Below are 25,886 nucleotides of genomic sequence, written 5' to 3' on the forward strand. Positions count from 1 at the left end.
CCTTAGGACTTAAGGCAATAATGAGTGGTATTGCTTTGCAGATTAACTAGCAGCTATTGGTAATAAATGTCAAAGTCTGATGTTTATGAATCTTTTGAGTAACAGGAGGTTTCTATAAAAGCAATCTGCTTTCAAGTACATTATGCAAAAAATGTTTGTGGGCTTGGTTAACATCACAAAGCTTACGGCTGACCAAAAAATTAGCAGAAATGCACTAAATTATAACAAAAAAAAAGCAGTGAATTTTCATTTTTCAAATCTAGTGGTTACAGTGGATCCCTTTAGGGAAACAACAGGAAAGTGGAGCTTAAATGAAAACTGGAAACAGTTCTGCCTCAGGCTTATTTCTGTCTGCTTTTATAAGACAATATCTATGGACAAATGAGACCCATTTCTCACTCTCCCTCCCTCTGTTGGTCTCCTACTTGATCTTGCTTCTTACCTTCTCACAAAATCTATTTAATCTTAAAAAACAATTTCAAGAAATTGATCTGTTGTTTTACAGCAAAAATACCCTGAGAATTAATGTAGCCATATTCTAGTACATTAAATTTTTATCTTAATTTTAGATCAAGATTAAAAGCCCTAGCCAGGTGTCATGGTTTAACCCCAGCCAGCAACTAAGCACCAGCGCAGTGGGATGGGGGAAAGAATCGGAAGGGTAAAAGTAAGAAAACTTGTGGATTGAAATAAGAACAGTTTAATAATGTAAATATAACAATAACAACAAAACAACAACAACAATAATAATAATAGTAGTAATGAAAAGTAAAATAACAAAAAGAGAGAAATAAAGCCCAGGAAAAACAAGCGATGCAAATGAAAAACATTTGCTCACTACCAACCAACCAATGCCCAGCCTGTTTCCGAGCAGCGGCCCCCCCAGCCAGCTTTCCCCCTAGTTTATATACTGAGCATGATGTCACATGGTATGGAATACCCCTTTGGCTCGTTTGGGTCAGCTGTCCTGGCTATGTCCCCTCCCAGCTTCTTGTGCATTCCCAGCCTCCGCTGGCAGGGCAGCATGAGAAGCTGAGAAGTCCTTGACAGTGTAAGCACTGCTCAGCAACAACTAAAACGTCAGTATGGGAGCACTTGACTCAGTGACCATGAGAACAGTGAAGTTCCCAGCTGTTCCCTTTTGCTGTGATTGTGCTTTATAAAACCCTTGCCCAGGTGATGCTGGGGGGTGTGTGTGATGCTAGTGGGGCACTTCCCGTTGGGGGTTAGTAGGACAAGCTCTTCTCCTGGGTGGCTCGAAGCTCGGAGCAACACATCAGTGTGTTATCAACACTATTCTCATACTAAATCCAAAACGCAGCACTATACCAGCTACTAGGAAGAAAATTAACTCTATCCCTGCTGCAACCAGGATCTTAATTTTAGATCAAGATTAAAAGTTCTATCCAGGTCTATGATCTAGCAACGTACAATCAGAGAGGCAGACATAAGCACACAATATTGCCCTTTCTTTGCGTGGTACTTAAGACTTCAGGTGCAAACTCAAAAGAAATGTTAACAGAATCTAGCATCCTCCATGGCTGAAGATTGCCAACTATTTCTGTATTCTGATATTATCCTAGTCCTGCACTACATAAAGTGTATCAGACTTCACATAATACAAAGCATATACTGGCTCTCCCTGCTCCCTTATTTGCAGTGCCCAACAAGAATCAATCATTCTGATACAGAATCAGATACATATCTTGTATTCCATGCAAAGAAGGTAAGCTGAACCTCAGAGAAAGTTAATGTTGGAGCACTATTAATTGATACTAGAAAGGTTTAAGTGTTATTGTCATAAGCCTCTGTATTGTATTACAAGCTACAGGTGTATTGTTTCTTGCCACAGGATTTATGGGAGGAAATTTCTAAAGAGGATTCTAGATAGTTATATGACCTGAACGGCTCAAAAAGAAGGCAGCAGGGAACAGAGAATGCATTTCCAGTATTAACAGGGGCCAGGCTTGGCTTTTGGTATCAGCCCCTGATGCCTAATGCTCTGGTACTATAGAAGGTAAGAAAGCATTCAGCATGATGTCCTCTATGCAAAACTCCATTAACAGTATAAACAGGAAGATAAAAATATGCAACAGAAATTGTTCTAGTTTATGACTATCCCATAAAGATGCTCATACAGAGCTGCCCTCCAGCTTACTAAGGTCCATTATAAAGTATTCATTGCCCAAACATGCACAAGGTTGGCGGTACACATACAAACCAACCAAATTCAAAACAAACATGAGGTTGCATAATAGTAAAGAACCTTTGCAGAAACTCTGCATAAATCCTCTGCTCCTCTTCGATTTCTCTAGTCCATACTTTCTTTTTTCCAGTTTAAGCTACTAATAAACTAAATGGTTTTACAGATTTGGGATTTTTCTGGTAGAATTAACCACCAAAAAGTTAAAAGGACTTAGCAAAGAGCAACTTAATATAACTCTCTCTTGACAGAGGAAAAGGAGATGCTACAAAGGATGAGCCCTCTCTCAAGCTCTACATGATTGAGTGCGGTTGAAGTTTCACTGCAAAGCTAGATTGCATATCACTGCCTCCAAGGCAAACAGTCAGTTTCTTGCCTGCAACATCACTGTGCATTTATCATATCAAAAATAAGTCAGAATTCTTACAGAAAAAAATGGAATACTCATTAAGAGAAAAACAAGGATGGTTAAAGATGGGAAAAAGTGTGAAGTGTCATGTCACAGCTTGTACAATTTTGCCTCAGATTGAGTGCAATTGTCTTTTAATGCACTTCATTGTACTATTAACAGTACTCTTTCATACAGCTAAGTAAACCAGTCTTAGGCCAACTCCTCAAAAACAGACTAGACAGAATAGACGTGTCACTGAGGAAAACAAGTCAATCTGTGCACAGTGGGACTCAATGTCCGGTTTCCTCCGCTTGGTACATGTGGCTAAAGGTGAAGCTTCTGGTGGCTTTTCTTTTATTTGTGGTTGGGCATTCTGGAGGTCTTTCCCATGTGGATTCTGTAGCGTTTAATAATATTCATGTTGCAAGTTTTTCTTCTATGGAAATACTAAAAATAACCTAGCTGCTTATTTTCATGAAACTTGTAAAAGCTTACTCACAAATATGTTTGAAATTGGCAGAGTTAAATTTAAAAAATAAACAGTGGTACCATCTTAAGAGACAGCTTGCTGACATGAGCTCAGTTTCCTTAAGAAACTAGACTAAAACCAGCCTTTCTTTCATTTCTCCAGCACTTCATATTTCCAGAAATCCACCTTTCATCCATCCTCCAAGATGAGCAAGTCACAAAATAGTATTTTCAACTTCCAAAGCAAGTCTAATTCTGGACACCCCATATATTCTCAAAACCAATCGTTCACCCTAAACACTGACTAATTCCCTTCTGGAATCCAACAGCAGTAACTGCTCTGGGGTGTGCACAGGACTGACTGGCTAAGTCAACAGAGGATTACGCAGCCCAGTCAGAATAGTCAGACAATTAGCAATAGGTGCAGGAACCTCAAATCCAGATTTCAGCAGAGCTACTTCTATGCTTTACATGTTTCTTACATGACTAGCCAAGAGGATTTATTTGTTTGTTTATTTTTAGTTTTAGTCCTTTCATACAATAAATGTGTACTTGCAAGTATTGATGTGAAGAAAATTACAATAATAGATTTTGTACCAATACATTTTCTGTACTTCAAAGAAAGGACCTTCTTGTAGGAGCTCTCTCTTTTAGTCTAGATGATGAAATCAGCTTCGCAGTAGCATCTGCAAGGCTATTCATATTTACTGATGTCCTTGAAATGTAATGTTGAGCTGTGCATGTAGAAGTAAGTAAAACTGAGCAATCAAGTAAATGCTTCTCTCTTAGCCTGATGCATAAGCAACACAGACTCTGTCACAGAAGCTACTGACCAGAATGCAAATCAAAGTTTGTAAAATAAGATGGCACAGAAATATATGACTAGGCCTGACTGGCTGCAGATACCTGATACTGAGTTCAGTTATCTGCAGGTAACTGCAGATCCAGTATTACTGGTTTTCTTCATTTGTTTCTTTTGTAACCTGAGACAGATGGTTTTCTATGACATTGCATTTCATCCTACTCTGTGATACAATATTTGTCGTTCATATTAGAACTGAATTACACAAGCATGCATTTCAAATCTTGGAAATCAGGAAATTAATACAGTTCTCTTGTAATCAAAATGGTTGCTATCCCAGCACCCTGCATATACTGTGTGAAAATCTGTTAAAAATTCTGGGGTAAAAAAATGTTTCTACAACCTGAAAAGGCATCAATTTTTTGTTAACAAAGCTTAATTTTTAACACTTTGAAATTAAACATTTCCAGAATTTTGGTGGATTTGTTTTTGGGGATGTGAAACTCAGACTTAACGTATTACTGTTTATTTTGCCTGTAGCTTCATAGAAAACACAAAACTGAGCACAGAAAGAAAAGTGTAGGAAAGCAATATTCTTGAAGGTTCATACAGTTTAATTTTTGTATTGAATTATATTTCAGCACTGCAATAGAAGCTTTTTTCTTTTAATTAGAAACACTGTGCTAGACCAGCCATTCTTCTGCCTATACTATGGTTTTTTGAACTCATCAGTACAGCAGAAGTTGTTTTCATATCTCTCTTTGTGCCAGCCTACACATTAATGATACACGGGGGAACACGTCTATATAATGAAAAACAACTTGCTGCGGCAAAATATTTAGAATTATAAAATTGCTTTCACACAGACTTCATTTAATATTATCAGTATCTGAGCCATCCTCCATCGAAGAACCACACTGATTACTGCAAGAGCACTCAGAGATCAGCCTGCACATTACTTACAAGCTGACCTCACTCTAATTCAGGCAATAATGAACAGCTGAGTTTATAAGATGCACAAAACCCTAAAATGCCTTTATGAATGTGGTGAATTCTATCCTCTAAGAGAAATATTCAGAAAGCAATCACACAAAGAGTAGAGGATACACTGCAGCAGCAGAGTAAATCATACTGCCTTTATCTGGGCCTTTCCTTTACACAGCATTTCTGAGTAAATCAGGAATTTTGCTCTGAGTTTCTATACAGGCGGGATCTAACCTGAACATCCTTTCACGTACCGATGTAATGGTAGCAAGTGCCTAAGCATATAAAAAGAGAATATGAAAACCTTACAGGCTTTTATAGACATCCAGCTCATACAGCCACTTCAGACAACACTTGTGACAGTCTGTTAATAGTAATTTTGCTCTCCCAATCTATGCTTTGTGAGTAGTAAGCTGCTCTATGTTCCTAACAAAGTTCCTCCTCCTTTTGCCTACTCAGCTTGCCTTTTTTTTTTTTTTCTCTCTCCTTTCCCTTGAAATTCATGCCCTTAAACCCAAGCACCTCTCTCTTTTCCTTTAACAATATCCCTAACCTCAGCTACAGAAGCTACTGTCCTTTGTGGGGTTTGTTTTGTTTTGAAATAGATTTTTGGCCCTTTGCAGCAAATGCACCTGATAGGTTAATTTTTTTGTCATTGACCAAACCATAGTCAAACTGGGCCCTGTTGGTAGGAGACAATAAAATGTCTAATGCTAAATGACTTTCCTATTAATTCACTCATTTCAGAAAACAATATGTCCAAAATAGGCAGGAAATAAAAGGAAACCGAATATCTTTATGGCTTAAATAGAGACAAAAGGTCAGTTTACATGAAGTCTTACATGATTTTCTTAAACATTCACTGTTTGATCTGTTTAACTTACTTGAACTGACAAACTGGCATCCTTCCTCCCCAGAGCCTCTTGCATCCTGGAAAGGAGGGTGTTTTGACCGCTTTGCCAGTATGAGTCAAGTTATTGCCCTAATTAATGTGATGAAAAGAATAAATTATTTATTCTAATTTTCAGAGAGATTTGAGAGAAGAATGCTAAGAGGCAGCAAATTCAGTAGTTTCTGCAGCCCTATTTCAAGCTCAAAGCCAGCCATCTCTGTATGAATTAGAAGATATCAGCTCTAAATTCACATATTCCCTGATATTAAGGTCAGAAAACCACTGTGGTCCTCTGGCTTGTACTCTTGCATTAACTAACTCTAAAGGCTGTCATTCCACTGAAGCGGGTAGGTCAATAATGATACTGTATTTTCTGATAGCCATATGGAATTTGGAGTGTTTGGCAGAGCTGCCAGAGGAAGTGCCATCCTGTTTTTTCCCTGCCCTTCTTGTGTTACGTGGTTTTTAGAGGAAACTAGATATATTTTCTTGATAGGTGACTGACAGTTTTCATTCTTCATAGTTGCCTGGTAGCGTTCCTGCATTATTTTATATTGCTGTTTTTTCCAGAAGGCCTTCTGAATACTACTTGGGGGGTTGGTTTTTTTTTCTTAAATATTTATTGTTTGATGCTATTATCTAAGTATGTCTTGCTTTTCAAATACCAAAGCCAAAAAATGAGCATATGATAATACATGGTAAGTACTCATTGTGACACCAGATTAGCAGAGGTCCTGCCTAAATACTATGATGCAGGGCCCTGATCAATAACAAGCAGCAGTTCATCAGTTTGAACACACAGAGTATGACTATGCACCGAGTTTTGAGAATGAACTCTCAGATGAATACATAGCATTACACAAGCCAGTATAGCAATCAACAGAAAAAAGCAACTGGCTATTCGATACTCCACAGGCAGCCGTGAAATCTGATTTTATAACTCCTTTATATCACCAGGGTTGGGCATTTCACTACATAGATGTGTTCATTTTGTGGTTCATTAATAGACTTGCTATTTCATAAGGCACAGATACTAATTTTAAATAAATTTCTCCATATCCTTCAAAACTGACTTAAAACTTTAAACTACTACTAAATCTGAATTAAAATTAATTTTAAATGTCTTCATTTTCTTTCCCATAGCAATAATGAAATATGACTTTAAAATTATTTAGTTTCTTATTACAAAAATAATAATCAATACATAAAATACACATTTAAAAACTATTTTCTCAGGCTGCAACAGAACTTGAAGATATTTGCTTTGTTAGTCATTACAATGTAATTTCCTCACAAGAACTGGAAGTACCAACCCCATCCGACCATCCAGACTCACATCATTCTCTATTGCATGACTTCCCCATCAGTCGTCCTTTCCTTTCTCTCTCAATTTCTTTGTTTTATTAAGTAAATTTGACAGTTTTCTCTATAACATTTTAAAAGAAATAGAGGATCAGGGTATGTGTCGTTTCACAAAGAGCACAGTATTTGCTTTTACTCTCTGGCATTTATTGCCCATGCAGGATGCACAAGCTCCAGAAATGAAGCATGATTAGAAATGTCAACCAAAATGTCAGATTGCCCAGCTGCTGACATCTGAAGTATTTACTCACCTGCTTGCTCCAAAGCAACCATTGTTGCCTGCTCAATTAAGTCACGTTCAATGAAGCTTCTGAAATCTTCACTGTACACGCTAAGGTCTGGTAGCTGGAATGTGTAGATGGGCATCTCCAAAGGAAACTGTTCATTGCTGCACTCATTTGCTACATGTGATCGAGCAAGGGAGACTATGGCTGAACTGGCATGAGAAATACCTCTGGAAAGACGCTTTTCTGTAGAGAAACCAAAGAGATACTATTAGCCTATAAAACTACATAAAAAAACCCAATCAACACCAAGTCTGGCAAATACCTGTTCATTTCACTTAGGAATTTATTTCACTTCTTGTTTGTTACCTTTTTCGGGTTATTTCCCTACTGTAAAAGATTGCTTAGTTCTTACTATGGATCCCTATGGCAAGTCATAGGAACTTCACTCTCCTTCTAGCAAAATAGATAAACAGTAAAATTAATGAGATATGAGAGACAAATATGTCTGTAAAAATTTTTTTTAATGTATCTTAAGCTTCCAAAGATGCATCGGAAGAAACATTTATGGGCAGACAGATGATAATCAATTAATGTTTTGAACTCTTAAATTAAGTTGACTTCTTGTAAATCAAAAAATCCAGCATTCTACAACCACTTCATATCGAACGTGCCATACTGTTTTAATCTCAGAACAACCTACCTGAAAGCAATTTTAACATCATTATGCTGAATTTAAGACAAACTCAGTTTTTATAGATATGTGTTTTCTAAAATCCTGACCCAAGAAACAATACATAGTTCAAAAAGAATGATGCGATTTAGAAGCCTGGTACAAAAGAATGCATTATTTTATCAGAACAACTGTGAGCTAATATCTTACAATTTATTGAATTTCTCTGTGGACAAATGCTATATAAGGAACAGTGAAGGGTCATTAAAGCCAAAAAAGCATTAGAATGTCAAGAAAGGGACAAAATACTACTGTTGTATCATTTCACTTTTCTATATGGCCTCAGTTCTGGTATCAGCAAATGGGTAACAGAAATACTTTTCAAGTGCTTAAACCATGAATCATTCAGTCAAAACTGACAGATATAGTTTCCCTCTGTTTACTTTCTGCCCTGTACTCCTGTTTATATTTTTAAAAACTGAAATGAACATTTTGTAGCTGCCTAAAATTTATGTTCATCAAATGCTACTAGTCTTCTCTCAGAAGTTTAACATTCAGCATAAAGTTTCTTTCTGCATCTGAGAAGTGGCACTCCTTAGAACCACGGTACTACTGCCTTTCTGTGCTTCAAACAGATTGACCTCAGGTCTTCTACTGAGTTGCGCTCTCTCTAGCCATCCTTCACAATGGGGATTATCTTAAATTAATACTAGAAAGTCTCCTGGGCATTTTACTGAGTTTTATTAGTGAGTTGACACCAGGTTTATGGAGCTTCTTGCGTTTTTGAATATGCAGAAAGCTTCCTGGAGGGATTTACATGATGTTAAGTTAGATAATATTTTCATTGATTTTTCCTTGGAAATGGGTACCTTATCATACTGGAAGCTTTTGTAAAAAACTATTTGGCGCAACTTCACCTCTGTAGCTTCATAAATACTACCATAAACTAGCCTTTAGTGATCAACTCTCAAACACGTACAATGCTATATTAAAATAAAAGAAGTTCCTGTACTTCTGTGCGTTCAGAAATTAACAAAGAAGCTTACTTAAATGCAGCTTATCATTTAAGCTAACAGTGTTTTTAAAACATTTCAAACTGACTAATGGTTGTTAAAAAACTAATTTTCCTGGAGTTTGTGAATTTTTGTTTCTCTAATAGATCGAAGGTTTTCTAATTTTAAGAGCTAAATTGCACTCCCTAAAATATCCTAAATTGGGGGGAGGGGTAGAAGGTTTGATTACATCTGCATTTTTTTCTTCTCCCTGTACATCTCAGCTAAATCACTTTTAAACAGGGGAGCTGAAGTATAGGATAGCATCTCCATTTGACATCCTTTTGCTACCTACTCCATCACCCCTTCCCACCACAGTCCCGTCCTCACCTGTTGGCTGCATCCTTCACTCCAAGTACTTGGTCCATAACAAGACCCTTCTTTCCCTTCTCTGCTCCTCCCTGAACATCCTACTCGCTCCAGTTTCACATTTCAGTCAGAGATGGCTCTCTGATCATGAAGTCGTCAGTTATGCATTGAATTGGTAGCAAAGTTACTGTCAGTCCAGGCATTTAAAGCTAGACTTACCCCACACTGCCTGCTACAGCCACTAAAATATCAAATGGCCACTTCAGTGTAAACTGGACAGTTTAATAATATGGATTTTTAGAGTAAGCTATGTCCTAATGAGGATGAAGGGACACAGTTTTATCAACTACAGTGAGCTACTCTTCCTCCCTTTATTTGTATTCAGTGCTTTTAAGGAGTCATTAAGAAGCACTACAGTTCCTTTTCTACCAATGGAAGTTATCAATTTTAAAAAAAGCTTTACTGACACTCCTAAGTACTGATGCCATTTCCTGTTCAATAGGAGAGAAGAGCCAGCAGAAGGGAAGACTTTCTGTTCCTTTTAACGATTGCACAGAAAGCCATCACCAAGCTAATGCTATTACTCCCCTACATGACAAGCTGTGAGACCTGTAGATTTATTTTGGTGCAAACTACAGTTCCTTGATAAATAAATATTAAAAAAAAATGCATTCCAACAGTCTCTGAGAGAGATAGAGATCTGAAATACAACCTATAAAAGGTCTGCAAACAAAAAAGTAAATTCTAATGCTTATCATCCTGTACTGGAAATCAACTGCTAGAGGTAGTTGACTCATTTTTCTTAAGGTTTCAATTTCTATTTGGTGGGGGATAGGAGGTTGTCCTTTCTTCTGTGGAACCTTAAAAGAACAAAATTTTAAAGCTGAAAGTTATTCATAGATTTCATACACCCTAATCACACACTGTAAGAATGCAAAGATTGAAATATGGATTTTTTTAAAACCTTGTTTTGGTCTCAATAAGCATAGAAAACTATATACAATAGTGGTCTGTGATACCCTCTAATTAATTCCTTTTATATGTACCATAGGACTGCTTGGGGACAATGTATTTCTGTACTTTAATCACACATTAAAAAAATAACTTGCAGAACTGAGGCAAAGCTCATGACAACTGAAACATGTGAAATGTAGGGTCCAGCAGCAGCTCTGTGAATCCTGTCACAATGACACAGTTCACAGGCTGATGGCAAAGGACTTCCACCTCCCTGCAGACAAGCACAACTCACAAGCAGACAAGCTAGAAAGCTGCTTGTCCACAAAAGCCCTGGAGAAGAGCTCTTACCTTGAGCAATGTCATCCTGCCTTTGCAGGCAGGGTCGCTCAGCCTTCGTCACCTGGGGAGGCTGCTCTGGCTCCTGCTGCTTGTAGTATTTGCCCTCATTGAACACCTGTGGCAGGTTGGCGGTGTGTACCTGCCGGAGCTGCTCATAGTCATTCAAAGCTGCTGTCAAGTCCCAATTTTTGCCTGCCAAATAGCAAAAGGACATTCTGCTCACATCTGTATGTGACCAGATTGATAACCTGGAAACCATCTTCATATGCACTTCAAATATAAACTTAAATCACTCTTACTTAAAGGATCAGCAAGGAAACAGAGGTTCTGTGGATAAAACATTTTACAACCACTCCTCCCTCAACAAAAATGCACAGTCGGTAAACACCTTGAAAGTACACAGCAAATGGACAAAGATAGAAATATTTTTATCTCTTCTTTCTAATTTATATTTTAGTTTTCTTTATATCATAATTGGAGAAGGCCTCAGGAGAGCTCTTGTCCAACCTTCTGCTCAAAGCAGGGTCAGCTATAAGATCAGAGTTTGGTCTTTAAATCACCAAGGATGGAGACTGTACAACCTCTCTGGGCAAACTGTTCCCACGTTTGACTGTCTTCATGGGACCTATGTCCACCCTGAACCTCTCTTGTTTCAACTTATACCCATTGCCCCTTGTCCTCCTGCCATGCACCACTGTGAAGAGCTTGGCTCCAACTCCTTGATAACCTTCTTACTGGCACTGGAAGGCTGCTGTTAGATCCCCTCAAAGGCTCCCCATTTCCATCCTGAACAAGGCCTACTCCCTCAGTCTCTCCTCACAGGACTTGTGCTCCAGTCCCCAACAACCTTTGTAGCCTTCCCCTGAACTCAATCCAATTTCTAACTGTCTTTCTTGGACTGGGGATGGGGGGCAAAATTAGACACGGTATTATAGATATCTAATGCACGCTGAGTAGGGAGGTATAAATCACTTCCCTCTGTCTACGGCCTATGGTCCTGTTGATATAACTCAGCATATTGCTGGCTTTCCTAGCTCTCAGGGCACATGGCTGGTTCATCTGCAGCTTGCTGGCTACAAAGACCTCCAGGTCTTTTTCTGCTAAGCTGCCCCCCAGCCTGTATCATTGCAGGGGGTTCTTCCTTTCCAGGTGCAGAACTCCAGCGTTCATCCTTGTTAAATTTTACCATGTTCCTGTTGGTCAATTCCCTCGCTCTGTCTAGGTTCCCCTGAATGGCAGCTCTGCCCTTGAAGACATCAACCGGTCCCCCCAGTTGGTGTCATCCGCAAACTTGAAGTTGCCTCACTTATAAAGAGTTTAAACAGGTATAGACCCTTGAGGTACAGCATTTGTTACCAGCTTCCAGCTAGAAAGCTATTCATTAACCACTACCCTCTCAGCTTGACCATCAAAACAGTTATTTGTCCATCTAGTTGTCCACCCATCCAGACTGTAACATCCTAACTTGAATATAGCAATACTGTGGGAAACAGTGTCAAAAGCCTGCAAATGTTGAGGTAAAAGGTATCCACTGCTCTCATCTTATCCACAAATCCAGACATTTTATCATACAAGGCAATCAATGCCAGGACTTCCCTTTCTCGGATTCTGATCAAATGGCTCCAGAAACTGGCAATTTAAGATGAACATTAAATCCCACAGAATTTAACATAAAATAATGAGAGGCAGTAATAATTCTCATTTGTACAGCTGTATTAATAATAAATAATAATTAGCAGCAATGATGTAAAGACATGACTGTTAAGTGTTATAACACAAAAGAGTGAGAAACTTTATCTTTCTATTCACGGAGCATCTAGAATGCAAATGCAAAATACTTTAGATCCCTTTACCTAATGCATCAGAAAGAACTTGTGCTCTCAGAGATTTTAGAAGTCTTTTAGAAAGCAGATAATATAGGATAATGTTTTGTAACAAAACATGCAGTGAGAGGATTCAATCAGTGTGGTTCCACATCCGTGCGAACTGCTCATGGAACCGGCCAACACAGAATCCTCTAAAAGATTTGCTTCCAAGCTCCCACTTCATCATATTGCTATGCCCAGTGATAACAGAATGCAGGCTAATATCCAGAGATAAAGAAGTCTGTTTAGTACCGGTGGTGAAATGGTACTTGTCACTCTCAAAAAATAATAATGAAAAGAATGTTGAGATGTTTGTATGTTATTTTCAAAACAATCCTGCTAAGTTAAAATACATAGATGTCCTAGCACTCTCCAAGGACTTGTTTTTAATTGGAAAATTACAAATATTTAAATGAAAGAAAAAAGACACCACTAATTATATGAGACTTTCACAGCATTCCATGAGCACTTATTCTGGGAATTCAAAAGTAACCTGATTCTGACTAATACATGATTTATTACACCATCAAAGGTTGTCACTTTATGTACTTTGAGAAGCTACATCACCTGAGTAGCAGTTAAATATAACTTATTTGCTTACACAAAGCAGAATACGCTAAAAATAGTACAAAGCAGTTTTATACAGATAAAAGAAAGTCTTTTACGGTTACAGTAATTTCTGTGAAGAATAAAAACCTAACTGAAGTTGGAAAAAACCCAGCACAAACAGCTGTTACCTACACGGTTGAGCTGAACTATCTTCGGTTTTGAAGTACTAAACAAAATTGTGAAAGGAGAATTAATATCACCAAGCAAGAATGTTACATACAACCTGAGTAGTCCATAATATAAGCTACCATGTCAGTGATATGGAAGCGTTATACATATTATGCTGTAATCTTCTATTAGAAAGCCTGTAGGAGAAAATGTAAATTCAGGGAAAATTGTCAGAGATCCTAGAACAAGCACTTGAGTTATCGCCAGCATTTTTACTCTAAAAATCCCACGTAGATTGAATGGCTATAATCCAGTCAGAGCTCTGACTTAACTACATATATCATCTGAATCAAGTTGCCCAAGCCAAACATCGAAGAATCATGAGTGTGTTCCCAAGATTGATGTGATCACGTATCAATGTCTGGAGCAGGGATTGCTTTAGTTTGGTCCTGGTTTTAGGAGGCACTTAAAATATGCTTTTTAAATCTTCCTCTTAACCATGAGGACAATAAAGTAAAACTTTTTTTAAAAAGTGGAAGTGACAATAAATATAATTCTAGGAAATGCAGGTTTAAACAAAACAGTATTATCCGAGTATTGTCAATGCTACAAGTCCAGTGCTGCATGACTCCCAGCAGCAACCTGACTTTATTCAATACAGATCCTTGAGTAACAGACCTATATTAATGGAACACAGACAGCATTTCTCTAGTGTCAGGGCATTCCTCACAGGTCACTGCTCAAGATATTTTCATGTTTAAGTCCTGAAATTTAACAAAAATCACTATGCATGTGCTGTAAGTGACTGCTTACTGTATGATGGGGCTTTGATGTATGTAATAGGAAAACAGAAAATCAGTAGACTAACAGAAATCCCACTGTCCTTAGTTTTAGGCCAAATGCAATCAACTTATATAAAAGCTCTATCATAAAAATTACAGGCAGCCTTCAGAAACTAGGTTCACCTGTGTTGCATTTAAAACTGAATTACACAGTGACTCTTGAGTTATGCTCCATGGTACAATGTAGCAACAGAACTTCTAATACAGACTTGAAACTATACACAAAATAAAATTTCTATAACTATAGGTATATTACACAGAAATATTTTATTTTCAAATCTCTCCATCTCCCTGGAGTTGTCCCCATCTCCTGAAAAATTTCTTCTATGGGAAGCACCAATTCAGCACCAAAGCCTTAAACTTCAGAGAACCAACATAGGAAATGATTACTGGACTCGCTTTCCCCAAATTTGCTGGAGCCTCCAAGCATTGGAATGCAAGAAAAAAAATCAACCAAATTAGAGAATATATTAAGTACCCTTCCATCTCCATGAAAGAGTGTTTTTGAATATTAGCCACCCTAACTGACTAGTGTAAGTGTTTTCAGCTACTCTCTGTACTGGAAACATGCAAAGTTGCCCCCTTTGCCAAGGCTTCCTCTCATTTTGGTTTATATTTTCAAAAGTAAATACAAATGACAGACCTTTTGTTTTTACCATTGCCCATAAAAAAAGAGGAGAATTCATCAGTTTGGGAGGAATAAAGACGACAATTCGTAAGTCAAAGCAGAGGAAATCGGAGACAGCAAAGAGAATTAGGGGAAAGGAAGAGAGAAAAAAAACAGAGCCATTTATAAAAGACACCATGTGAAGAAATACAAATAAGTACAAAAATTTAGTGCAGTGTAAAATAAAAAAAAGAAGCCAACAGATCTAATAAAAAGTGTGATGTGATTTGGACCATAGAAACGGACTGCAGGAGCAATGGACAAGCTGGGAACAAATCAGAAAGGTTATTAAATTCAGAGATGTCCAGAGCAGATGATCTGAACAAAGATTTCTAGCAGTGTGACATGGCAGGTGAGAAAGTTTCAGCTGGAAGTTACTGAAGAAACTAGTGGGGTTTATGATGGTGGAGAATAGAGTTAACTCTGCCCAGCTCTCCTCCTTTAAACTTTGCATACCAAAAGCTTTTGAATTTCTAAAGCTGTATGCTGTTACATTCCAAACTAAGTTTTGAAAGAAGAAAGAAACCCAAGGTATGCTGGGTCAGAAACAACAAAAAAAATTTCATATAACATTGAAATCAAACATATTCCCCCCCCCAATGCCTCATGGGGTAGTTCCCTCCTGCCAGTCTTGCTACTTGTCCAATGAGTTTCAGCAGCCTTCTGGTCTGGAGCAGAGTGCATACAGTCCCTCTAAGTCCCTAGGAAAAGACTTAGTCTTTCTGTTATCTAAGTTCTGTTTGTATGTCTGTTCCCTGGTCTTTTCTGAAATCTCCTAGACCCTGCTCCTCACACAAGTCCCTGCTCTCACATCTTTTCATTTTCTTTAATTGTCATCTCCTGCACAGGCCCTCAACAGAACGGAACAATCTTTCCTATCCCACAGAGGTTACAGCTGACATAGGGACTGACATGCCCTGCATTGCAAGGCTGAAGGAGAAGCAACGGGTAAGTAACCTATTTTGCATAGTTTCATCAACTAAATTAAGTCAAGTGAGACTTTTTGTTGTAAAGTGAAGGACAAAAACAACACAAGACTATTTTTCAGATTGTCCGCTATTTTTTTTTTTTACTGTTATTTATCTGATGCACCCTACTGTTCACTGACTGCTAACTTCTTTGTTTATACGAAATATTACTGTATTTAAAAAGGTACTTCCCAGACATAACAACCTTATTTCAGTACACACAATCACATCTGATGACAAGTCACTGGTAACACTGTATCAGTTAGTAGCAACTGAATTGCTCCAAAGCAGCACTGACCCAGTGGGTTTACATGAAAGGCTTTGAGTTCCTAATGGTCACAGAACATCAGTCAGCAAAAAGCTGGAGCAGCACAAAGCTGGTTAGAAAAGACAGGGAGTGAATCATGATCAGGATGCTGGAATCAAATTAATATACTAACTCAACAGAAAGAATACTCTTACTGAACACTTATTTCCAGAACAGCTATATGTGCTATGTGAGTCAGCAAGTGTAAAATTTAACAGGACTGAAAGGTCTCTGCTTTAAAACCAAGTATTTCTAGTGTGGAGGCAAAACAACGAAACAAAAAAAAAATTGCAGCTGAGTACAGAATGGAAGATGCACTCTGACTGAGGGCTGGTACTGATGTTTTAGTGTCAGAGACAGCAGACATCTACATGAAAGGGAAATTCAAAAATAAACTCAGTTACACTGTGAAGTTCCTGTCCTAAATAATAGTTGCTTGAATAACAACAGGAGGCATTGTCAGCCTGAAGAAAAACCAAAGACTTAGATAAAACAATGTATAATTTAAGAAGCCACTTATCCATTTTTGCCTTACCACCTCAAACTGGATTAGTAAAGGGTTAAAAAAAAGATGCTAAAGAACAGCAAGAGTAGGACTCACCTCAGAAGCATTCCAGATGATTCAGTTTAACCTGATCATCAGAGAGGACTGCTTCCCCCTGCCCTATTTAGACAACCTGAGTCTTCCAAGAAGTGTTCAGAAGTAGGTTTCCCAGTGATATGATGCTCTGAGACCAAGCTGACAGACATAAAATTTTCCCAGGCCTTGGTCCTGGATTCAAAAAGCCTAGCTTTCCTTAGGGTGCCTCAACTGGGGACAACACAAAAGTGCCAACAGTAGAAGAAAGGGTCAGGGGATGAGAGCCGAGTGTCCAGTGCCAGGACTTTCTGTGGTAGGTTCACCGGACTCCAAATCCCAGGCTAGAAAGAAATTGAAAAGTAGGCAGCAATCAAGAGCATTCTCTATGCAAGAGTACTACTGCAGGATCCTCAGAGAGCATGTTCTCCCCTTGGCACACTGCTCTTCGGGCATTACATCTTTAGTTAACACTGGGGAAAGCCGCTTACTATTACATCTAACTTTTGAGGGAGGGAAAGGTTCAGGTGACCTCATTAGGACTGACCACATTGTGATCAGAGAATACACCTCCTTCCTTCACCTTTCACAGCCCTTCCATCTTGCCTTCTTGTCCTTCTCAACCTGTGGACGCCATCCTCTCCTTAGAAAACATTTGATAAAAGAAACCAAAGACCAAGACCCACGTTTATATATTTAGCCTTGACTACTACTGTTTTCCTCTCGAGGCACACTAGCAAGAAAACCAGCCCAGGGACAAGACTGAGAATTAGATGGACAAACTACTGAGCCAATAGGTTAGTCAGAAATTTAGAATAAAACACGGATTTTCCTCAGACTCTGCCGCAAGGATGGATGCATGCCAATGAAGAGGTCAAACCAAACCACAGTAAATGTCACAGGACAAGAAATATTCCTGTAGCCGTTTTTTTGCATATCTGGATCTGCCCCAAGCTGCATGTAGGCTGCATCATCCACCGCATTGGATCCATGCACTATGTACATACACATGGTATAGCACTGTAACAAATGTAAAACATTTACATAATTACTTTTTCCTGAGTGGAACCAGAAATGTTGTACTATCAGACAGCCAAGGGTTCATTTGCCTAGGTATTATTTTAAAATATCACCACTTTGTTGAGTTTTCAATAAAATATTGGACAGTTTTAAAAAAACCCCAAAACTATACAACTATACAGTGCTTTCTATAGGAAGCTCTCTTGGAAAAGTCCTGATTTCTTTCTTTTAATAGATGTATTTCCAACTCAGTCCACATTTTAGTAAACTGGTCAGCTTGAAAGCTGAAATCTGAAAGCAGAAGAGCACTAGAAACTTGGGACTTTTGCTTTAAACTGTTTGCTTCGAGACTATCACATATTGTAATTTTTTAGATGAGAAATACACTCTGACTTCATACAGGTAGTACGATTAGCACCACTCAGGTTTTACAGTAGTTTTCATAGTGCTTAGACAGCTGCATTCACCCTTGTTTTTCTGGAGAATAAAGGTCCATCTTTTTTTTAACCTAGCCTTTCTCTAGTCAAGTCTTAAACTTGATTGTGCTGTGAGGAGAAAGTGACTTCTTAATGCTTTGCAGCACATGAGTAATCCTTGCTTGCTCAATGTTAAGCACATGCTTTGTCAGATCACAACTCGTACTCTCTAATAACAAAAATCAGGCACCCATTAAGCAGCCTACGCTAGTTGTACCGATATTAGATTTTACGTTTTTCAGGCAGATAATACTCAGGCAGCAAGACCTGAGCGACATGCTATTAATTAGTCTTTGGGTTTTTTTGCTTTTTATTGTTTTGGCTAAACCAGCGTAGCTTAGCAGGGTTGTTACAGTTAATGAATCTATTGTCTTTCACTTCTTAAATCAGATATAATGAAACTAGAGGACATTTATCATTAATTAGTAGGAATAGCAAGCATGCAACTATAAAGCACTCCCCCCTGCCAAGCTTTCAAATATCCACCTACTCCAATATGTTAAAAAGAACATTTGAAAGGTCACCAGCAATTCTTGATTTAATGATGAACAAAATGCTAGAAGGGATGCAATTTGAGATGGGGAACTAGGAAAGATCTAAATAATAAGGACCACAACGAAGGGCAACTTGTAGCAACAACACATACACAGGACTTCAGCAAAGGAAATTTTAAAAGGGGCAGGAAATGCTGCCTAAAGCTAAACAGGACCAAAAACATGTAAGAAAAAGGATGCAGAAGGGAAAGGTTAGACAGAATTAAACAAATTATGATGCAGCCTGTGTTTACAGTTCATGAACTGCTGGTCCATATATCTAAGAAGCAGAAACAATAAAAATACTCAGTAAGAATTAATGTGGAACTTTCACAAAACCGTAAAGGAAAAAAAGAAGCCAAAATGCTACACAGCTCACAGAGAAAGCAACTTGGGCAAGAGTACAAAATGATGTATTTCAGAAAATAAAAATGAGGTCTACAGAAGCACAAAAAGATGATGAAACTGAACAAGAAACTAAGCTGAAAGGAAGACAGAGCGTCATTTTTCAGTGTGACCAATACAAGAAAGTAAAAAAAGGTATTTTGGTGAGATGGCAGTAAAACTAAAATGGATGCATCTTTTGGAATTTTTAACCATCCTAATTGGGTACAACATCTGCCCATCTACTTTACATTTAATGCCATTTTTGTTGTTAATGAAACTCACACTTGAATGCAATACCATTTAGAAAACATTTTTTAAAATAAGAGAGAGACTACTGAAGAACCAGTACCAGCAATGTAACTTCCAAGTTTTTTGCCACCATTTCTTAAATATTTTACTATCATTGTATGTATTTTTTACCAATGAATTGGAAAAAAATTACAATCCCACTATTACTAAAGCTAATGCAAAGCATCCACAGGAAAAAAAACCCTCCCTACTAAAAAAAATTAAAAATTCAACAACACATCCCTGCCCACAAAACAGGAAAAGTCTTGTTGGCAGACAAAACCTTTGTTTTCAGTACCATCCCAATCATTATAACTCCTTCAAATCTACTGCAGAGAACATGCCTCTGTGACTCTAATACTCCATGCCAGTGTACAGAAAGGTGTTCTTGGCATAGCAGCTGTCCCACAAATACAAAACATCAGCTGTTAGGTGGGAGGCACATCATCTCCCCTTTTAGCCATTTAACAGAACCGGCATTTTACATGAGACTATACTGTGGATCAGTAACAAATCAATTAAGCAGGCACAGGAATTTTCTGCAGGGATGCTTGATTCATGTAGTCCTTCCTCTTATGAGGGTGAAAACTACCTGTAAGAATGTAAAATCTGAGGTCTTTACAAATGACCAGACACAAATCCAGTATTTGGCAGGCTGTATAGCATACTTCTAAAAACAAAATCCAGGGCTTTTATTCCATCTATGTTCTTCTGTGCAATCTTACAGCTCATATTTTCAGCAGTTATGCATGTCAAAAAGTAAAACAATATGAATCTCTACATTGTTACGTCTTCCCTCCAAGAACACAGGAAAAAGTTCTTAGCTGAAAGTGTTGGCTAAAAGGCTGAGAGAAATGAGTAACAGTATTTTACAGTTAGGTCTGAACAAGACAAGTCCTCACAATGTTTCATAGCATAAATCTAGTACAAGTGTTATCATCTTGACTCACAAGTCATCAACTTGACCCAATGGAACACAGACAACGTGGGACAACATAAACATAGAAGGCAATAAGCTAACTTTCAGGTAGAGAAGAATGATCAACCTGAGCAAGGCACTGAATATCAAGACACGATCTATGAAATGGGACGTGTAAGTTCAATTTGAAGACAACACAGAAAGTAACACTCCAGGCTAATGCATTTATGATGATCTCTTGTTAATCTACTGGGATTCACACTTCTGTGTAGTTTTACACTTCAATGAAATAATATCAAATAATCAGGTCCCCAAGAAGGGCTCCTCATCAACAAGGATGTGCCTAAGACAGACCAACTTATGGGCAACTGCAGCAAAAGAACAATTTTTATTCCTGGGGTTACATGGGTATTCAATTGTACAGGAGAATTCAAAAATGCCTGAAGGTTGTGAACTGATTTAGCTCTCCCAAACCAGAGGAAAGCCTTTGAAATTCTTCCTCTTCCTGTCAACCTCAACTCTGACCTGTCTAGGTTTAAAGTTCATTTCTGTGCTCCTGATACCTTGTATATTTAGGAAATGTAAATGTTCACATTTGCCACAACAGAAATTAAAAGCTGAGCATGGTTAATGTACTTTGTCATTGACAGGAATTCTCCCTGCATACTTGTGTATCAGGGCGGATATTTTGTGAGATGCTGTTGGTTGAGAGAATTCATAATTGCCAATAATTATATGAAATCTTGAATTTTATTTAGGACCAGATGGGAATATTGTTACCTTTACACAACTAGGGACATTGTTCAGTCATTCTAATATCTTCTCCAAATCTTTGCAGGAGGCTTTATTTAAATGTCTCAGCTGAACCTGACTAACTTTTATATTCTATCTTTTTAATGCAGCTTATGTTTATAGTTCTATGTGCTGGTGAAGTTACAATTAACTGTTCTGAACTAGAAGAGTTCTGATATTTTACCCTCACAATTTCATAGGACTTTTTGTTCCATAGGACTCTCCAAATATTTAAAATTGTGATTACAGGCACAAGGCAGAGTTATTATCTAACTAACTAACTAACTAGCAATTCCAGCTTCAACTGCAAAAGTTCTTTTACTTCTTCAGTTTTTGCTAGCATTGGTAATGCAAGGAGATCTTTTACTGGATACAAGCTATTTATTAAACCTAGGAGCTTTAGGTGACTATGCTAGAAAGGCATTTGGAGAAATGATAAGCAGCTTCTGTCTTTCAAGACTGTTGATTGATTGTTAGTTTTCACCAACATAAAATGATCCTCGTTTTGTGCCATTAGGCCAGTGCACAATGATTAATTTTTTTTTTATATATATAAAAATTTAAATCCCCCACATTTTACAATCTGTTAAGATACGAAGTCTACCATCAGCTTCTTTCCCATGTAAGGAAGTCTGTTCTTAGAAACCAACTGCTAATAAAGCAATCCACAAGTTCAGTTTAAATGCAGTCACTTCTTCCTATTTCGCATGAAGTAGATTAACAAATATTTACAGGAATAAGATGAGGAACTCAAGACCAGCTTTATTCCTTGTAAAAAAACTTATATGCAAAACTAGGATAAAATTAGACCATAGGTTTTAAAACAGTATTTAATTTTGGTCCATGTTCTCAAAGGAAAATAATGTAGCAAGGACATTTTAACATTTGCCTCATTTTCTGCTAGAATGCACAGTCACTCAAAGCTGAACAGGCAGCTGGAAATGACAATTTTGATTTCTGTGTAACAAGACATTGGTAGCAGCTCAACTTCCTCTTCCGTTTGCCAAGCCTTCCACAAGAGAACTAAAAAAGGAACTGTCTGCAGGAGAGGAGAATAGACTATTTTGAGGGAGTTAGCTTTGTACGCTCAATCACATGACAGTACTGTAAACTTCTCTCTCCCTCTCCATTAATTACATGCTTTTCTTTGAATTTTGCTTATATAGACTATTCTTTGAGGAGACATCTATCTACTGCATCTCTGTCATTTTCCATGGGGTCAGTCTCCTTTACCGCATACATTTCATGACTGTAAACCCAACCTCCTGATTTCTGAGTTAATGGCAAACTATGTATATCTCGATTAAGCGCTATATAAAGCTGGAAATAGACAGCAATTACTTTTATATAATGGTGAAATACTACATCATTTATATAAATAAATGAAACCACTTATACAAAGAAAAGGGCAGGTTTTCAGTTAAGTATATTTTTTTGATGCAGTTTGGATTCTTTTTAATGTTTTTATTATTTATTTTATTATTATTATTATTATTGCCAGTGAATTTCACAAATCCTCCAGTTCCCGATGGTTGTCTATACTGTTGGCGTTTAAAAGTATTTCATCTTATGCCTTCCCCCTATATTCAAGTGGTCATTGCCTGCACACCTGCTGCTTCCTGAAAACTAATGTTTTCTAACTGATTTATTAGTAATCTCCAAGTTCATCCACACCTACTGTAAAGAAATACAGCATAACTTATTTTAAAGATTAAACTATTTTCTTTAATGGTTTTCTTTCTGCCTTAGGTCACATTTTAAGTAGGTTATACTTAACTCAAGCATTACTGCTATTCTATGCATGGGAGATTCAAGGCGCCAGCCTAGACTATCCAGAAGGAAAAGGGACATGCCCTCCTCATTCCTGGATATTGGGGAAGTTGGAGATCAAACACAGCTGAAGATAAATCAGCCCTCTACCATGCAGACCTATCTGTTTATGCTTAAGAATTTTCCCAAAGCTTAGTGAGGCAAAGAAGTCTTTCCCCTGACTTTGAGGTGCCTTTGAGTCTGGCTGCCATTAACAAGCATGCATATACAAAGCTGACATCTGGAGAGTCTTGCAGCTGATTTCACGTTTTCCTGTGACACTAATCTAATACATATCCTAATTTAATCCTGTACAAAGCAGCGATACACATGCCTACCAGCATGGGCTGCTTTTCAAACTATTTTGCTAAGATAGTTGTTTCTTTCACCTGGGTCACATTTACTGTCAAATTGCTCTGTCAATATTAACCACTTGAGCATGGGCTTTTATTTAAGCCTGGTTTTAAGTAAAATTAGGAATTTCTGTGTGTTTGCTTGTTTTTTTCCCCATTATCCTCAAAATTAAGTGAGGGCTGAAATACAGATCTCTGGGAAATTAATGGAAATCCTGTAGCATCTAGATGGCCCTAACTCAGCACATTTTCATTCCATCAAAGTAAGAGGAAGGCAAAAAGCAATACTAAACCTTCCATTGAGCTCTCCCCACCTTATGCTGTGTTCACCTAACTCTCATGTCTGAAACAACTCCAGTTTTTCTATTACAGGTGGGGGAAAAAGGGTTGGGGTTTGGTATATAATTTATTATGATAATACTCACATTACACTTCTTTCAGTTCTTTTGCACAGCAATTGATAGGTTAGTTTTAAAGTGAAAAATCATCTATAAAAGTTTGGAAATGGGCTCATTTTAGACTCAATCCCTTTCAATGCTTTAAATTTGGAAATTTATGATCTGTTCACCTTTTTGAAAAATGAGGCACTGACATCAGCAAATAATAGAATAACGACAAATGCTTCCTAGAACAATCAGACCTAATCTCAGGAAAAGCAATTACTGAATGCATAGCATAAAACTGAAATTACAAAAACCACATAAGTGGCATATGCAGCACTCGAGGTCAGGTCACAAAGAGCAAATGAAGTAACAGTTTCAGGTTCTCCAGCAGATTTGTAGAGGTTCATGCTGCCTTTATTTCCACAAGGGGACTGATAAACAACTGTCCCAGTCAGTGATTTCTCAAGAATTTGCAATCTTAATTGCAAAAACAACACTAATTAATTCTATCCTAGCTGAAACTAGGACATACAGAATGAACTGTGTCCTTCTATGCCCCAAATTGTGTCCTTTTTTTAAAGTATCTGATTGTCTTTCAACCATCTAGTTTCCTATAGCTACTAAGTTCCTCATGAAAGACAGGACAGTAATACCAACAACCATAATTTCAAAAATAGAGGGTAATATATTTTGGAAGAATATACAGGGGAAAATAATTGGTAATAATCTTGTCCTGGTGCACAAGACTCAATGTGAGATTTGAATGCAATTTTAAAAAGTGGTTTTAAACTTAGAAAATACATAGAGGTTCACACTGTGCTCTTGGATGCTGCTAGTTCAAAATGAAGCCTTTGTCTCAAGGAATTATGTGAAAGATTGTTAGAGTAAGATTTACAGTAATGGGAATGCTCTTGTTTTCAGGCATGTTGCTTGAATAAATCTGTTGTTGGTTTTTTCTGGAAGAGAGACAAACTTCTACAGTCTTACTTCCTCCCGAATGAAAGTGCAGAGAGACAAGATGTCAGGTCTGCAGGTCTGTAGCATATGTTTTTGATACAAAGGGATCTGCTTCAAGCATATCTGATTCCTGAACCATCACACTGTGTAATGTCAGATCCAGTTTCCACATCCCCTGAGTCAAATGCTACTCAGAGAGTCAAGCAACTGTCACAGTCACTCTCTACTCTGTAATTTGCTGACATATGTGGCGCTAATATATTCTCCCCAACCTATGATTTTGCTTATTATCTGGTACAGTCAGCAAATAGCTTTTGGTGTCCTTTTATTTGCATTGGGACATACTCATCATTCTTTGGTTGGCTTGTAATTATTAACATAAAAACATTCAGGATTTATGATGTCTTGGAGATGCCATGAATTTGAGGACTGTTTTCTGTCGATGTGCAGGCTCTCAAAAGGTAATTCCTGCTGGGTGTTTACTTTAAAGTCTCTGCAAGATTAGAGATGAAGGTATAAATAGCTATCAACGAAGTCTCCTCCCTGGAGTCCTAAACAACAAGAATGAACATTCCGAAGTCTTGTAATCATAACCTAGCTGAAAGAACTGTGCTTCCCATTTTAATAATTCAGCCGTAATAGTAGCTAAGAATTTTGGCAGGGCTGGCAGAAAGCTGTTCTTTCAACTGAAAAGAATGATGGAAGTAGTCTGGGTGGTCCAGGACAGCATTCAGACAAAGAAAGCAAGGAGTGCTGAGTAGAGGAAGAAAAAGCCCTTCAGTATAAAAAGGTACCAAGAAGAACAAGCAACCAAAAACAAGCATGAAGTGTTCTATGCACAAGACATTGCTAGCAACTAACAGAGCGAACAAAGAATACTGCAGCTTCTGATAGAAGATAGAATCTGATGTGGAGACAGGTCATCTGGAGAATTCAGGCCAGAAATAGCTCACTCAGCTATTGCTCAGGCATGCAGGCACACTGTGGGCACAAGAAAAAATTTATACTAGTACAGAGAAGGGTAGATGAGAGCCTCCTGAATTGAGAGAGATAAGATGCTGTTTGGGTTAGCTGTACATAATCCCCATGAAAGGATTTTTCTCATGATCTCAGCTGCCTTGGGTTCTCATTCTAGAAGTGGGCATGCAGTTATTGGGATATTCAAAAGCAAGAAAAAAAAAAAAGCTGGGGGCAGAAAGGGGATACAAGAGTATTCACACTTTAAAGCCATAAAGTCATTCTAAGCTCTCATTAAACAGAGCTACTAAGCATCCATAGCACAGCAGAGAGTAGAATAAATTTTGATTACTCATATGATTGTATATCTTTAATAGATGCACATGAGTAATAAGGTAAATGGTTTTGTGCTG

General features: G+C 37.8%; 1 protein-coding gene across 5 annotated transcripts in view; it reads right to left on the reverse strand.

The window, feature by feature from the left end:
• Positions 1-25,886, reverse strand: part of OTUD7A (OTU deubiquitinase 7A) — a 152,854-nt gene that overhangs the window by 36,070 nt on the left and 90,898 nt on the right. For all 5 annotated transcript variants that reach the window (XM_052808297.1, XM_052808299.1, XM_052808300.1 and 2 more), the window contains 2 exons: positions 10,666-10,848; positions 7,354-7,572 (listed from right to left, as the gene is read on the reverse strand). In XM_052808297.1, the coding sequence (XP_052664257.1) occupies positions 7,354-7,572; positions 10,666-10,848 (402 nt within the window). The remainder of the gene's footprint in view (positions 1-7,353; positions 7,573-10,665; positions 10,849-25,886) is intronic.

The sequence above is a fragment of the Harpia harpyja genome, chromosome 14 (genome assembly GCF_026419915.1).
Source record: "Harpia harpyja isolate bHarHar1 chromosome 14, bHarHar1 primary haplotype, whole genome shotgun sequence".
In the NCBI taxonomy this organism is placed as follows: Eukaryota; Metazoa; Chordata; class Aves; order Accipitriformes; family Accipitridae; genus Harpia; species Harpia harpyja.